Here is an 18,026-nt window from a genome sequence, read left to right on the forward strand (position 1 = left end):
GCCTGGCAGATTCGAACTGCTGACCTTTTGGTTAGTAGCCATAGTACTTAACCACTAAGCCACCAGGGTTTCCAGTATTTAACCATGTAGTGAAAAACACTACATAAGGAGCCGGTAATTCCATTTCTAGGTATTTATCCAAGAGAAATGAAAACTATGTTCACAGAAAGACCTGTAGATGAGTGTTCACAGCAGCTTTATTCCTAACCTAAGATGGAAAAAAACCCAATGCTCCCCAAAAGAGTGGATAGATAAAATTTAGCATATCCATAGGATACTACTTAGCAATAGAAATGAATTACTGACATGCAAAACAATATAAATGAATCTTTAAAAAATAACACTGAATGAGAGAAGCTAAGACACAAGTCTATAAGATTCCATTTACATGGAATTCTAGAAGGTAAAAACCATTTGTAAAGTTAGAAAGCAGAGGGACTGCCTGGGGGTGAGGGTAGAGGGGATTGACTATAATGGGGCACGAGGGATCTCTTTGGGGTGGTTGAGATGTTCTATATCTTGATTGTGTGTACATCTGTTAAAGTTCATTGCTTTATGAACTTAAAAGGGGCATATTCTATTGCATGCGAATTAAATATCAAAAAGTTGATTAAAGAGTATGAATCAACAAATTCCATGGCGTTCAGCAAGGGCTAAAAGATAAGAGACTCTGTATACCTAATAGCATATACTCACAAACATATATTTTACACGAGAATCCCACAAGGAACATAAAACACTGGAGCAGCGTGAACCTGAGAAATCACTTTGGCTACTGAGCTGCTGATGTGACAATGCTTGTGTTATTGAGGTCACCTAAGCTAATTTGGTAGGGTAGGTTCAGGTTTTGGAATTTTCTCGAATAACCTGCTACATTCTAAAGCAGTGCTTACTCGTTATTTTAAGAGGATACAGGGGATTTATTCAAGCATCTTCATTAAACAAGAAGGTCTTATTTGCTATTAGTTAACTCTGAGACACAGAACTGTTCACATACCATCTATACCTCACAACTTAGAGTTATGGTGGTGAAAGACAGGTCCATAAATGACTCTAGTATAACAAGAATGTGAAAACTTCCACAAGAAAGAGTGAAATAACGTACAAGTGGGTTTCAGGAAAAGGCTTCATGAAAGAGATTAATACTTGAGTGGGGTTTTACTAGATCACAGAATCCTTGAGTAGTGCAAATTGTTAATGTGCTCGGCTCCTAACCAAAAAGTTGTAAGTTCAAGTCCACCAAGGTGCCTTGGAAGAAAGGCCTGGAGACCTACTTTTGAAAAATCAGCCACTGGAAACCCTATGGAGCACAGTTCTATTCTTTTACACACCGGGTCATCACGAGTCAGAGTCAATTCAACGGCAACTGAGTTTTAATGTTATGGGATCATATTTGCTGTGCAAAACTGAGGCTGACATAGATTAGGTTTTATGATAAGCAAGCAGGTGCTAAAGGTGCCCTGCCACTGAAAATCTGAGAGTGGTGATTGGCCTACAGGTGCTGACTCTGACTCTTTCAGGGCGAGCCACCTCATCTGAATATTGGAGGAGATATGCATCCCACCTCCCTGGGATGTGAAGATAATGTACTGAACATGAGTTCTTTCTGTAAATGACAGAAACATGGACATGATCTAGGCTTTCATAAACTAAAAAACAGTGCCAACTGCAAAAACTGCAAAGGGAAAATATTCCATTGTTCCTTTAAGAGCATTTTCCAGTGAGAAGGGATGATTCCTCCCTGATAAAGACCTTCTCACGACAATATGTTCAAGGAACTCAGCTCAGATGGTTACAGACAACATATTATGGTCTACTGTGGCATACAGATTCAGTGCTCAGCACACTTGGGAACATAAATATAATCACGATCGCCTAAGCCTGGCAGGTTTGATTTAATCTTCCTTCCTTCTCTTTTTTCTTCCTCTTTCTCCTTCTTTTATACTGCGCTACGCAGGCAAGGAAACCCTGGTGGCATAGTGGTTAAGGGCTACAGCAGTCTGAAACCACCAGGCGCTTCTTGGAAACTCTGTGGGGCAGTTCTACTCTGTCCTATGGTCACTATGAGTCGGAATCAACTCAACAGCAACAGGTTTTTTTTTTTTTTTTTTTTTTTAATGTAGGCAAACTAAAGCAGCTCATCTCAAATATACAGGAGATTTCTTTCTTATTTAAAACTTTTTTTTCTTTATGGGTCAATTGCCAAATTCCCCAGAAGTTCTCGATGTAATAAAAGATAATTGTTTGAAAGCATGAAAGTAAGCTTTCCATTAGACATTAAACATTCTGAAATCAATGAAGGCCAGTGAAAAAGCTGAATAGGCCTCACTTGGCAATTATTCAGTCCTTGGAAATTTCCAAGCCCTTTGCCATCATTAATTAATTACTTAAGATGACGTTCCACTTTGCCGAGGTTGGAAGCATGACATAAAGAGGTCTAGAGGGTTTCCTCAAGCTGAAAGTGGAATGCTAAGGGAGGAACTGGGATTAGGATTAGGAGCTCATTTCTCAAGCCAGTAGTCACTCGCTAAGCCAAGCAGTCAATACTTGGACAATAAGGTTTTCTGTGCACAGGTGCAGCTGAATACAGCAGTGTTCTGCTCAAAGACCAACTGTGAAAGAGCCCACCCCTTCATCAGTCAGCACCCCCACAGCACACTGAAAATACCTGTTTTTTCAATAGCCTCTTTTCCCTTTCTTAAAACATAGACGGATGGCTAAACATCAACCTCTAATCATTCTCCTTAATATCCATAAAATGAAAGTACCATAAAAAAAATAGCCAGCAAAAACTACATAATTTGCCTCTAGGCTCTACCAGCTCAGCAATGAAATCACTCCTGAGGTTCACCCTTCAGCCAAAGATCAGACAGGCCCATAAAACAAAATGAGACTAAAGGGGCATACCAGCCCAGGGGCAAGGACTAGAAGGCAGGAGGGGACAGGAAAGCTGGTAATAGGGAACCCAAGGTTAAGAAGGGAGAGTGCTGCCATGTCCTGGGGCTGTTAACCAATGTCATAAAACAACATGTATGCCAACTGTTGAATGAGAAAATAGTTTGTTGTGTAAACCTTCGTGTAAAGTACAATAAAAAATAAATAAATAAAAAATATCCTTGCTGTATCTGTGGACTGAAAAAATTAAACAAATGAAAAAAAGTACAACTTGATTTTCATTTTTAAAACACACAATTGAATAAGATGTTAGAACACAGCACACTGAGGGAAAACGACTATTTCAAATGTTTGAAAAATGACCTGAAAACCACTATTCCCAAATCTGTAATAATGTATGAGATCAACTTGGATAATTATCTTAATCAAATAAGAGGCAAAATTAAAGTTATACGGTTTACAGCTAAAAAAAAAACCAAACCCATTGCCATCGAGTTGATTCCAAGACACATAAATGGTTAATAAAAAGTAGGTTGGCGAGGGTGGATCAAAAGCTAGTAATGTATCTCGACCCAACATCTTAGACCCAGGCCTTTCAGTGAGTACTGATTTGTTTTCTTCCACCACTGGGTTGGTTTCAAACGTTGAAGAGTGACCATCCACAGGGCCATTGACAAGATGGGAAAACAGGAGACTCGAAAACTGGCTGGTTCCTTCTCACCAGACTGTTCACTCCGCCTAGACATACTTTCACTCTCTCTCATATCTGTTTCCCCAGGTGCAGTGAAAACCAAACCAAAAAACCAAACCGACTGCCGTGGAGCCAATTCCGACTCATAATGACCCCACAGGGTTTCCAAGGCTGTCAATCTTTACTGAAGCATACTGCCACATCTTTCTCCCACAGAGCCACTGGTGGTTTCGAACTGCCGACCTTATGGTTAGCAGTGGAACACTTAAACCACTGCGCTGACAGGGCTCCTAAACAACTCAGGGGCCAGACCTTTCCCTCAGCAACATCACCCAGTCACCCTGTCAATCGGGCTGTGTTGGCCAGGGCAAAATGGCATACCTATTTGAGCTTAACTGCTAGTAGCAACTGTTGAAATGCAAACTTTTATTTTACTTTATTCTTCTATAGGAGAAATGGATTACAGTAGTTTCAAAGTGAGATAAAGCTGAACAATCCCGTTTTCTCCAAGCTGGTTACTTTGGAGGCCAGGAAGGGCTCACGCAAATATACTCTGATGTTAAAAAAAAAAAAAGGGCAAGGCTATCCAGCTTGGCAACTGTGCACAAAATTTGTTTAAAAAAACAAAACAAAACAAATACCTAAAACCTTAATAACATTCCTTCCCATAAAGAGGTTTTGAAAACAGAGGCCTCCCAATAGTACTGTTTCAAAAATATTTAAAACTATAACTTAAAATGTTTCTATTGCTCTAGGTGGAAACGATCATGGCTGAGCCAATTTCATGTGATAGACACTCCTGGGTCAATGGCTGCCTCTAGCTCCTCACAGATCCCACTTGTTGGGAAGGGCAGGGCTCTGTTTCTCTAAGGAATCCCACATGCAATTGGAGCAGATGCTTTCATGTGTGAATAGAGCTTTACAAAACACTCTACTATGATAGCAAAGGCCTGAAAATTTTTATTACGATGTTGAAAATGTGAATGAATCTATTTGGAAACTGAGAATCTCAAATGTGATAAGGATTTATATATATTTGTTTAGACATATATATATACACATATATATCTATAAAGGGTTATATATTTAGTTATATATATATGTATATACATACATACTTACATATACACACACACATATATATATATATACACACACACACACACATAAATAACTATATTTATATAGTTAGCTCGGCTGCTAACTTAAAGGTCAGCAGTTGGAACCCACCCGAGGCTCCACAGGAGAAAGACATGGCCATCTGCTCCCATAAAGATTATAGCCTAGGAAATTCTATAGGGCAGTTCTCTGTCATATAGGGTTGCCATGAGGTGGAATCAACTCAATGATACCTAACAACAACCTTCTACCCAACCCACCAGCAAAAATTATCATTCAGCTTCCAGGTAATTAAGGGCTCTAATTTCTGACTTCTCACAGTCCAACTGAAAAGACGAGAGGACACAGTTTCAACCCAGCAGCTGGAAACTGGCTTGGTTTCTCCATTTTGCCCTTTCAAGTAACTCTTCTTGACTTCTTGTGTCAGGGTGGGAGCACACAACATGTTGGTTTTCAGACTGATGTACAACCCAAATCTTAGGACAGTAGGTATGTGCAGAATTTTCACTATTCAGAGGGATTAACAAAGTGTTGGCTTGAAAGGCATACATGTTGGCAGTTACATGAAACAACAAGTGTTTACTAGAGTTCAAGACTAGAGAGTAAGACTCTGCCTCAGTGATCAATGAACAAGGGTAACAGACAAGTCCCATTTCACTACAGCCTGCTTCTAAAGGAAACCAGACCAGGTGTCTGCACTGCCTTAGACTCCCTTAGTCTCACTTGTCTCCTGGGCCCTGGGCCACTTGTTCTGCTCCAGCAACCACTGTGGCACCAACTTTCCTTAGGCTTCAAGTGCTTTCATGTGGACTTAGCCTGAGAGTTGCTCACTTCATACCTGTTTTGCAAACCATTCACCTCCATATCTGGAGATTTCCTGTGCTGTCCAGGCATGAGATACTGCAGACTTATTTTGTGCTCATGCAAGTGCCACCTGGAAGTGCAAGGAAGGTTATGCCCCATAGAGGGAAGCTTTGACCAACAAGACAAAAGAGCTGGAGGATTAATTATTTTCACTTCTTCCCCCTGAAAAAGGAACCAGCTATGGCTGCTACCAAGACTGTCCTGAGACGCTAAGGTTCAGATGGCCTTTTGGAAAATTGTCCTCAAGACTGTGCAATTATGGGCGTGAGCCAACATGGCACCAGAGGCAGACCCACCAATCCATACCTTGCAGAAAAGACCTTAAAAACTAAGTACAAAGTATACAAACAACAATCCTGGAGCCCTGAGCATCAAATGAAGGAATAGAGAATTAGATCAAACACTGAATGAAAGAAGAAACTGATGGAAAACAGAAAATGAGGAAAGATACGGCGTGGAGGTCTCCTGCCAACTAACACAGTACAGCATGGCCATATTTAAACACAGCCAGAAACCACCCTGGGCAGGAAGGCAACTTCACAGAGCTCCCAAGAGGAGACAGAGTAGCTGGTAACCAGAGAAACAAGCTTTTCCACCCTTCACCTTTCGTGTGAGTAGAAGCAAGAACCACCCCCATCCCAGCAGCCCCTACTGCTGGGGTCCAAAATACTAGCCCCTCCTCAGGTCTGCCCTGCCCCCTCCTTGCTATACAGTTCCCCGCCCCTCCTTCCTTTCTCCCTCCCACCTAGCCCTGTACATCTAAACAATACCTAAAATGATAAAGATCATGGAAGAAAAATAGGGACAATACTAGGGGCCCTAATACGTGGCATAAATACAAACCGTAACTAACAATGTACAAACACCAGAAGATAAACCAGATAATGGAGAGCTCCTAAAAATTAAACATTTATGCTCATCGAAAGACTTCACCGAAAGAGTAAAATGAGAACCTACAGACTGGGAAAAAATCTTTTGGCTATGACATATATGACAAGGGTCTAATCTCTGAAGTCTATAAAATATTTCAACTTTTCAACAACAAAAAGACAAGTAATCCGATTAAAAAAATGAGCAAAGGATATGAACAGACACCTTACCAAAGAAGACATTCAGATGGCAAACAGACACAAGAGGAAATTCTTGCGATCAATAGCCATTAGAGAAATGCAAATCAAAACCACAATGAGATATCATCTCACCCCTGTATTACTGGTACTTATCAACAAAACAGAAAATAAATGTTGGAGACACTGCGGGGAGACTGGAACTCTTATGCACTTCTGCTGGGAATGTAAAATGGTACAACCACTATGGAAAATGATAACACACCTCCTTTAAAAGCTAGAAAAAGAAATACCATAAGATTCTGCAATTCCATTCCTAGGAATATATGCTAGAGAAATAAAAGCCATCACATTAATGGACATATGCACACCCATGTTCATTGCAGCATTATTCACAATAGCAAAAGATGGAAACAACCTAAGTGTCCCTCAATAGATGAAAGGATAAACAACTATGGTACATACACACCATGGAATACTACGTAACAATAAAGAACAATAGTGAATATGGGAAACATCTCACAATATGGATGAATCTGGAGGGCATAATGCTGAGTGAAATAAATCAGAAAAGGACAAATACTGTGTGAGATCACTACTATAAAAACTCAAGAAAAGGTTTATGCAAAGAAAAAGACAATCTTTGATGGTTACTAGGGAGTGGAGGGGTGGCAAGGAGAAATCCCTAACTAGATAGTAGACAAGTGTTAACTTTGTTGAAGGGAAAGACAACACACAATATAAGGGAGGTCACCACAACTTGATCAAGGCAAAGTCATAGATGCTTTCTAGACACATTCAAATATCTTGAGGGTCTGAGTTACTGGGGCTGAGGGCTGGGGACCATGGCCTCAGGGAACATCTAGGTCAATTGGCATAACATTGTTCATAAAGAAAATGTTCTACATACAACTTTGGTGAGTAGTGTCTGGGGTCTTAAAAGCTTGCAAGTGACCATCTAAGATAGATCTATTGGTCCCATTTTGTCTGGAGCAAAGGAGAATGAAGAAAACCAAAGACACATGAAAAATATTAGTCCAGAGGACTAATGGACCACATGAACCACAGCCTCTATCAACCTGAGCCCAGAAGAGCTAGATGGTACCCAGCTACCACCACTGACCGCTCTGACAGGATTCACAAAAGAGGGTCCCAGACAGATCGGGAGAAAAATGTGGAACAAAATTCAAAATCACAAAAAAAGACCAGGCTCACTGGTCTGCAGAGACTGGAGGAACCCTCGAGACTATGCCCCCTGAACACTTTGCTAACTTGGAACTGAAGCCATTCCCAAAGTTCACCTTTCAGCCGAAGATCAGACAGGCCTATAAAACAAACAATAACAGACAGGAAAATGGGGTGGAAAGGGGGTGAGTGCTGACACATGGTGGGGATTGCAACCTATGTCACTAACCAATTTGTGTATAAATTTTTGAATGAGAAACAAGTGTGCACTGTAAGCTTTCACCTAAAGCACAATTAAAAAAAAAAAAAAAAAAAAAGATGGTGCAATGAATTGCACTTGATACTAAACAGGCGCCAGACTGGTAACTATCTGCAAACAGGATCTTCCTTTCCTGCTTCACTTATGCTTCCTTGGGATTCTACTCCCCAAAAAAGAGAATATATGTTCTCATCTTACTTCTGCTTTCTGAGAAAGGCAGGCTAGGCTAGGCACCGACACTATGCTAATGGGTTTCTTACCTTTGGTTGCATCGGTGGTACACTAGGACCTAAAACAGGATCCGTGATATAGGTCTTCTTGGGAGCAGGGACAGGATACATCCCAGCAGGGTTCTGGTTGCCTGCTCCAGGAGGAGCGTATCCTGGTTCCCGCTTCCAGGTATTCTGGGGACCTTGTTGACTACAGGCAGGATCAGCGTCATTTCTGCCCCCATAGCCAGACCCTCCTGGGTAATAGCCATCGTAATAGCGTGCTTGGTTGGGGGCATACCCATACCCAGGATCAGGGGGAAGTCCTGGTGGTGGGATATATGCATAATCCATGCCTCCCCGGGTTGAAGGAGGTGGGCACTGTCCAGGAACCGGCACTGGCTGAGTGCTGTAGCCTTGGGGCCCTGGACCGTACAGTTGTCCTGGTGAAGGGGCAGACATGTAATGAGGGCTGGGCTGAGCTGACTTCACTTGCACATTGAAGGCAGGTCTTGAAGGGGTGGATGCTGTGGTGTAGGAGGCTGGGACCGGCTGAGGCTGAGGCTTGAACGTTCCAACTGGAGCCACTGGGATGGGTCCAGCCTGGGGCGCAGGCTGTGGTTTCAATGTCGACTTTTTGGTGGCTGTTAGAGGAGGCTGGTTTGGGATGACCATTCTCTTGTGTCCTGTGACAGGGGTAGAGACCGGTGGAGAGGCTGTTGAACTAGCAGAGCCCTAAAGTGGGAGATGAAATAAAAACGAAAGATTACTGCCAATGAAACATAATAAAAATATATAAGTGAACAATATTAAAAACTATCAATTATTATATTAACTCTGCAAAACACAAATAAGGCATTTAATGAGACTTGATGAGTAAGTAGGTAACTACCAAACAAAAGATGAGTAAGTTTGAGGAGCAGGAGAGAAACCTGGTGGAGATTTAGACAGAACGGGTCACAGAAGGTGCAGAAGGAGACCCTGGCTGATAGATATGAGTACAGACGTGTGTGTGGTCTCTGCCAGTCTCTACACAAATTTAATATTGCTGGAGTGTATACTGTGAGTCATGGAAGAGCAAAGGAGGCAGCTGGATAGGTAGGCAAGGGCTAGATCGTGAATGTCACAGTAAAGTATAATCGAAAAACAAAGAAAATAGTCAACAAGCAAAAAGTTCAGCATCATCACCTAGGCAATGCAGAGTCACTAGCAAACGTGAGACGAGAGAAGTGAGGTCAGAAAATAGCAACAAATAGCTCAAGGAACTAACGATAAAGGCCAAAACCAGGGGAGTGACAGGAGAGAATAAAGTGGGAGATGTGAAAAATAATTGGGAGCTATATACAAGATGGAAACCCTGGTGGCGTAGTGGTTAAGAGCTACAGCTGCTAACCAAAAGGTCAGCAGTTCAAATCCACCAGGCGCTACTTGGAAACTCTTTGGGACAGTTCTACTCTGTCCTACTAGGTCACTATGAGTCGGAATCAACTTGACAGCAATGGGTTTGGTGTTTTATATACAAGATAGGAGCCCTGGTGGTGCAACAGTTAAACACTCAGCTGCTAAGTGAAAGGCTGGCAGTTCAAACCCACCCAGCGACTCCACAGGAGAAAGGCCTGGTTATCTGCTCCAGCAGAGACTACAGCCCAGAAAACCCTATGGGGCAGTTCAACTCTCACATGGGGTTGCTATGAGTTGAAATTTGACTCGACAGTACCCCAAACCAACAACATATACAAGATACAGAAGTTGATGAGGTTTGTGTATGCGTGTGTTTGTGTATGCATGCTCACAAACAGGTGCTGAGCAAAGGGATGGGCAGGGGAAAGCAAGACAGAGGAATGTAAGATGTTGCTCAGGTTTCTGACGTGGGACAAACAGAAACTGAGGGCCTGCTCCAGGAGAGAGAAGATGCAGAAGGCATACATTCATGGCACTTTGTTCTTCTCTCCTGTCCACAGCCAATTCTGCTTGGTAGAACAGACATCCATTCAAAAGTTATCGACTGCAAGAGCTCCTTTCTCTACCATACTACAAACCGCTTTGGGGAGGGAGGCAAGCACTATTCAACTTAGAATACTGCCCTCCCACCAAGAAGCTCACAGAACTTTACATATTAAAGATGCTTAGAATGGTTAATGGGAAAATAACCACATAAAAGTACTGCTACAGAGATACAGATCCCAGAAAAAAATATATAAATGTATATGTGTGTGTGTGTGTGTATATATATATGAATATATATACACACATAGATGTATATATATATATATATTTATATGAATCTAATTTTTTAAGTGTGCTTGATTTCAAAATTAACATGTGAAATCACGATAAAACTTGAAGAGTTCCTGCAAAAACAAAAAAAGAAACGAAATGCCAAAAATAAATGCTTGGAAGCGCCAAAGAATCCAGTAAGTAGAAAGATTCGCTATATATTTAATTGAGTATGTGGGCTAGGAGAGTGTTGCCATAGCTTTCTTTAACCACGGAGAACATAAATAAATATGCTTTTAAAGTGATTCCTGTTCTTTACCCCCTCCACCTCCAGTGAGGTGAAGAATGCAAAACTACAAAGGAAAAAATATAGAGATAGCTGAAAGTGCTATTTTCAAACACATAGTTATAATACATAAAACACTCAGAAACATGCCAGCACATATATACCAGAATTCATAAGAAAGTTCTAGAAACTGCCTCATCTCTTGAAGAGAGCACTCCTCGTGAGATATTTCCTATGAGAAGGCAATGGCTCCTGACACTGTGCCCTGATGCCTTCATTCAAAGACTGCCTGGACTGGTCAAATTGCGTGTGCATTCACTAACAGAGAGAAAGGAGGCCTTTCGGTAATCTGTGAAAAAACTTCCTTCTAAGAGTGAGGTCTACATTAATTCCTTTTTGTTGGAGTGTGAGTGATTTTCATTTTCAAAATATGTGACTTTTGAAGTGTGTGTTTTTGGGGGCGGGCTTTAAAGCTGCAGGGGAGGGTGTGTCTATCATTAGCCCCGTTGCTCCGTCACTGTCTCCATTTATAGTTGGGGTTTGTAGAGAGCTCAAAATAGGAACTCTGGGCTTCTGCTCATCTTAAGTCATCAAAGAAATGCAAAAATTTATTCCTTCTTGCATGTAACACCATCTATGCTGACATCAGGGAGCCCTGGTGGTGCAGTGGTTAAAGCACTCAGATGCTAACCAAAAGGTCAACGGTTCAAACCCACCAGCCACTGCACTGGAGAAAAGATGTGGCAGTCTGCTTCCTTAAAGATTTACAGCCTTGGAAACCCTGTGGGGCAGTTCTACCCTGCCCTATAGGGCTGCTATGAGTCAGAAACGACTTGAAAGACAGTGGGTTTGGTTTGGATTTTGGTTAAGCTGCTGTCTATTATGACTGACATAGTTGAGTAGAAATACTGACCTTAATTGTTTCTAGGTCCAAACTGACTCTTTCATGCCATATACAAAGGAATAACAGAATCTTAATTGAGTTTTTCTTTAGGAATTTGTTCAGATTAAAAGAAAAAAAAAAAAAAAGCACTTACAAGGGCAATTGCATGATGCCTGAGTAACCAGTGGGGACTAATGGGATCACCTTCCTGCAGAAGGGAAGGACCACTCCACCAAGGTGAGACTACGTAGGCTGCTTAAATTACAAAACTAAATTATTACTTTGGCCTCGAAAGGCTAAATAATACCTCCTGTAACTTACTTGTGAACTGAATCTAGAGCTAATTACTAGAATCACTGTGAAACTATAGTTGAGACAAACAATATGTGGAAATGATGGCTGTAACATTCAGAACGCCACAGAAAAGATGGCACACTCAAAACAAGGACATCTCGAGGAGTTTATTCACAAAGGCATTATGTACGGAGACCCATAGGGGTATGGAGGAGCCATAAGGGACAGAGCAATAATCTGGGGCAGCAGAGTCAGAGTTATCATCATCTCTAGGTTCAAAGGGACCAGGAGAGAGAGGAAGGAAATAATACAATGGAGGATAGCACCTAGAGAAGACCAGTGGCCCTCTCTGGCCGATAGCTTGAAATTTAGCAATCAGGGACCCAGAGGAAGATATCTGGCCAAGAGCCTATTAGCACTCTCAAGAGGGACACGTCATCTTGGGTTTGACGATAATATGTTTTGTTTCCTACCTATTTGAGGATAATAGCATCCTTCAGTCACTATGGCAATAAAAAGTACTCCCACTCATTTCTAAAGTTCCCCTGGCCAGCGGGCAGTTCAATCTGCAGTTGAAAACCATTGAAAGTAAACTGTTCATCAAATGCCCCTGGAATTTGTAAATCTTTATCTCTGGGTCAATCTAGAACACCAGAAAGCTATATCTGGAACACATTAACTATACGTAGACATTTCTTCATCAAATAGAATTTTATATTTTGACAACTGAAACACATTTCTAATAGTCTGTAAAATTGCTGCCAGCAACAATGACCAACATATTGTTCAATGGCTCCTGAATAATGATCCTCTTGATCTGACACAGGGTTGTCTGCTCTCTCTCTCTAAGGCCATGACCACAACTTGAAATATCTTTTACATTATGAAGACCCTGAGATTTGTATTTCCATAATTCATCTCCACTCTTAATTCTAGGCCTAAATATTCATCTATTTCAAAAGTCAACCTGAACATTTCATACATTCTTGAGACTCAACAAGTTGAAAAAACTGTTTTCATTTGTCTTTTCTGAATCTTCTTCTCATTAGGTTTTCTCATCCATCCCATTGTTGTTCAAATGAGAACATGTGGAGTCACCCTTGAGCCACTTTCTTCTTCACTTCCTATTCAATTACTAAATCCTATTGATCCTATTCCCTAAATACCTCAAATATGTCCACATCTCACCAATTCTACTGCTACTACTCCACGCCAAGATACCACCATTTCTCACCTGGACTTCTCCAGCAGCGTGCTAACTGGGCCCCCAGGGTCTACCCTTCCCCTTCAATGCATTTTTCATTCTGCAGCCAGAGTAATTTCTCTCAAATGCAAATCTAATTCCATTATTTTTCCTTCAAAAATCTCAGTGGCTTTCTACTTAAGGAATGATTTGGCCTTAGCCTACTTCTCTTACCTCTCCTTGACAGTGTCACTCTCTCCCTTACACAGGCTTTCTTCTATTCCCAAGTTCATGAAGCTCCCTCTCAACCTCAGGGTTTACACCCATGTGTTCCCTATCTCTCTCCAAACTTCCTGTAGAGCTAACTTCTATGCATTCCTTAGGTCTCAACCTAGATGTCACATTCCTCAATGAGACTTTGCCTGAATCCCTGGGCACTGTGAGCAATATTTATTTCTCTTTTTCTATGTGTAACATGCTTGTACATGACTGTCTCTGTAGAGACTGGGGCATCCCTTTTATTCACTGCTGCTTCCCCTATGGTTATATCATCATAGCACACAGTAGGTATTTGCAAATATTTGATAAATGAGTGAATGACAAACTCCCCCCAAAAAGTGCATCTCTTTTATCCAATTGCAACCTTCCATGCAAAATGTCACATTTCCCCTCATGAAAACCAAGAAACTCTGCAACAAATTTAATACAGCTTAATTACAGTAATCTCATTAGTCTCTCCCTTTCACTAAACTGTTTAATGATTTTACTTTTTGTGTTTATTAATACTGTTCTCTTTCTAAGAAGCATTTGAGGAGGTTATTTTCATTTTAACGGTCATATTGTATATGTATGCTCTACTCAATGCCGGCTCCAATCCCTTCTGGAAATAGGCAAGGGACAAATTTTAAATAAACTTATAAAAAAAGGAAAGAGATTAAAAGTATTTTAAAATAATTTTTAACAACATGTACTGAAACAAAATATACTTTGAGTTAACTCCCAAGTAATCACAACACTGTAATCTCCAGAAATTCAATTTATCCAAATTATTTATTCTATAAAAATGGACTGACAGCCTGCTGTAAGTCAGTCATGGAGCTAGTCGCTAGAGCTGCAATAGGAAAATCACAGTTGGTGCACTCGGAGATTTCTTAGTTAACAAATTTTGGGGGAAAAAATTCAGTGTGCCTTGAGCAAAAATGATTTCTACTTGAAAGGAAACTTTCTAAGGTAGAGAAGGAAAAATATATAAAACCTAAACTCCTACATTTAATCAGCAACATAAAGTTCAAAGCCTATCATTATATTTTGATTCCCGTTAGCTATCTAATGACATACAAAAATGCTTAAGAATCACATGTAGGGTACAATTGAAATTATACAGAATGATGTTCCCATATGAGCAAAGAATACACAAAATATAAAAGGGGGGACGATTGATTTATTAGATCATATTTTCCTAACAATTGTTTTAAAGGCACTTGAACAAGATCTGCTAAATGGTTTTTCACTTTCAGGTATTCACTTTATTTGATTATTCCTGTGGCAGGAAACACAAATTAAAATACTTGGTAACAACAACAACAACAACAAAAACCAGAAAAGACCATTTTAAACTATCGGGTTACACTTTTCCTATTTTTAACAGAGGTGATCAAGATGTGGATAAAGAAAAATATATTTCTTTAAACAAAAAACAACTATATAAATGGGACAACTAATAGTACATGGGTGCTCTGTGTTCATATCTGGGAGACAACAGGCTCATGTGGACTCTGGAATACTGAACTTATGCTTTCTCTAAAGGCAGCTGCCATACTGTGCCCGCCGACTGCTGCCCGTTGGAATATGGATCCAACATTACTCTTCTGACTTTAAAGCTTTGTTTGTGTTTTGTAGACACCAGGAAGCCAAAGGAAGGAGTTCTGTGGGCCACATATAGTACGTGATATGTCATTCTGTAACTTCCAGTCTAAGTTATGCACACTGGACAACGGGAATATCACCAGGGAAGGTGCTTAACGAGAGTGAGAGGTCTTGCCCAGGAACTCAGAAGACCTAGAAAAAAAGTTCCACCTTTGCCACTGTTCAGGGGTATATGATGCTAGAAAAATCACATTACTTCTCTAGATGAAAAGTGAGCTTCATTCAATGAGGTACGAGATCGGGGGGAAGGAGCGCATGCTTCTTAGTGTCCTAATATTATGATAAATGGAGAAAAAAAAATTAAGTTGTCAAGGGTTTCCTTCTACTTGGGTCATCAATAAACACCCATGCAAGCAGCAGTCAAGAAAGCAAACGGCATATGGCATGGGGCAAACGTGCTGCAAAATACCTCTTTAAAGTTCTAAAAAGCAAAGATGACGCCTTGATGACTGAGCTGCGCCTGACCCAAGCCATGGCAATTTCAATAGCCTTATACGTATGTAAAAGTTGGACAATAAAAAAAGAAGACAGGAGAAAAATTGATTCATTTGAATTGTAGGGCTGACAAAGAATACTGACTATACTACGGACTGCTAAAAGAATAAACAAATCAGGAGCAGAAGAAACACATCTGAAATATTCCTCGGAGTAAGGATAGCAAGGCTTCATTCGTCTTGCTTGCTTTGGACATGTCAACAGGAAAGACCAATTGCTAGAGACGAATATGATGTTTGGTAAAGTAGAGGGCCAGGGAAAACAAATAAAACCCTTAATGAGATGGATGAACACAAGAGCTTCCACAGTGGGCTGAAATATACTAAAGAGCATGGAGACAGCACAGGACCTGACAAAGTTTCCTTCTGCTATACATAAAGGCACCAAGAGTTGGAGCTGATTTAATGCCAATTAACAACAACACAGAAGAAGACATAACCAGCCGGCTGCCCCCAAGTCAACTCCAACACATGGCCACCCCAGGTGTGTGTCAGAGTAGAACTCTGCTTCACAGGGTTTTCAAATGGCTGATTTTTTGGAAGTACCCCAGAACCTTCTTCTGAAGCACCTCCGGGTGGACTTGAACATCCAACTTTTCATTAGCAGCCACGAGTTTCAACAGTTTGTACCACCCAGGGACTCCGGAAGAAATACAGTGACATTCTAAATATTTACAATGAGTTTCAATGGAGAATAGGAGCTTTATTTCATTGTGAAAGATCAATGCAGGCAAGTAGTTATAAGTAATGGCTGGATGAAATGAACAGATAGATTTAGTTTCTGAGTTTGCACAATGAGGAAAAATGCAAATACAGCCTACCTGTTTCAGTTAAAATGTAATGCTTTCCTCATTTGGTACTCGTTTTGGCTCAGTGAAAAACTACTTCATCATTTTCTCCTACCTCCAAACAGAGGAAAAACTAAATAATTCTGCTTTCTTGAGTCCCCCCGCTAACTATATTTCATAACTCAAGTTTCAGTACCCACAGCTCCATTTCTTGCCCACCCAGGGCTTCTCACACTATCCATTTGATAGATGACACCTCGAGCTAGAAAACTACCTAACAAATTCAGAATACATCATGTAAATGTAACACTACACATTTAGACAAGTACTTCTCTACACTGGCTGCACCACAGAATCATTTAAGACTTTTCAAATATAAATGATCTTAGACCCACTCAGAGAGTCAAATGTGGAAGATAAAAAGTGGGAGGGGTGGCAGATGATTCTGAGTTAAAATCAGAGTTCACAAATATCTTTTTTTCCATTCTTGTAATACCTGTTTTTTTTTTTTATTGTACTTTAGATGAAGGTTTACAGAACAAACTAGTTTCTTATTAAACAGTTAGTACACATACTGTTTTATGACACTGGTTAACAACCCCACAACATGTCAACACTCTCCCTTCTCGAACTTGGATTTCCTATGACCAGCTTTCCTGTCCCCTCCTGCCTTCTAGTCCTTGCCCCTGCGCTGGTGCGCCCCTTTAGTCTCATTTTGTTTTATGGGCCTGTCTAATAGTTGGCTGAAGGGTGAACCTTGGGAGTGACTTTATTACTGAGCTAAAAGGGATAACTTTTCTTGGTACTGCTGTTAAAGCAGAATTAGGGAAGTGTACCCAGGGCTATGAGTAATGGGTAGGGGTTACTCCAGTTGCCTTCGAGGGCAATGTTTATATATACTCTTTGTTTGTTTCTAGTAAACATAAATTCTTCATGAACAATCTGTTTATAGAACAATTTGACAAGATGTATCAGAGGCCCTAACAAAGTCCATACCTTTTAAACCAGTAATTTTATTTCTGGGAGTTTGGACTAACCACAGATGGCATAAATGTTTTGTTTCAGGAGAAATACAGAGTAATGTATCTTATAAACATGAAATATTATGCATGATTTAAATAGTCAATACATGGGGAGCAGTGAAATAAATTTCACATATTCATATAATGGAATATTATGCAACTATTAAAAATCACGTAGTAAAATGTTTAAAGCCATCAAAAATTACATATTTATAGGTTTTAAAAGCAGGTTAGGAAACGCTGAGGCCTCTGGGTGGCGCAAATGATTTATGCTCAACTGTTAACCCAATAGTTAAGAACTACAGCTCCTAACAACCCAAAGATCAGCAGTTCGAATTTACCAGCTGCTCCTTGGAAACCCTATGGGGCACTTCTACTTTATCCTATAGGGCTGCTTTGAATTGGAATTGACTTGACAGCAGTGGGTTTTTAACAGGTTTCTAACCTTAAAAGATTGGCAGTTCAAAACCACCCAGCAGCACTGCAGAAGAAAAGACTAGCCAAGAAATTCCTACAAAGCAGGTCTACTCTGTAACCCATGGGGTTGCCATGAGTCAGAATCGACTTAACAACAACAGGTTTGGTGTTTTGGTTTAGGAAATATTGTTTTATATCTGTTAATCAACACATGTACCTATCTGTAC

The 18,026-nt window shown here is 40.5% G+C and overlaps 1 protein-coding gene across 30 annotated transcripts in view; it reads right to left on the minus strand.

Annotated features, from left to right (window-relative positions):
• The window catches only part of LPP (LIM domain containing preferred translocation partner in lipoma), a 761,291-nt gene that overhangs the window by 262,217 nt on the left and 481,048 nt on the right, over positions 1-18,026 (minus strand). For all 30 annotated transcript variants that reach the window (XM_023551613.2, XM_023551608.2, XM_023551599.2 and 27 more), the window contains one exon: positions 8,341-9,024. In XM_023551613.2, coding sequence (XP_023407381.1) covers positions 8,341-9,024 — 684 coding nt within the window. The remainder of the gene's footprint in view (positions 1-8,340; positions 9,025-18,026) is intronic.

Source organism: Loxodonta africana, chromosome 1 (assembly GCF_030014295.1).
Source record: "Loxodonta africana isolate mLoxAfr1 chromosome 1, mLoxAfr1.hap2, whole genome shotgun sequence".
NCBI classification, from domain to species: domain Eukaryota; kingdom Metazoa; phylum Chordata; class Mammalia; order Proboscidea; family Elephantidae; genus Loxodonta; species Loxodonta africana.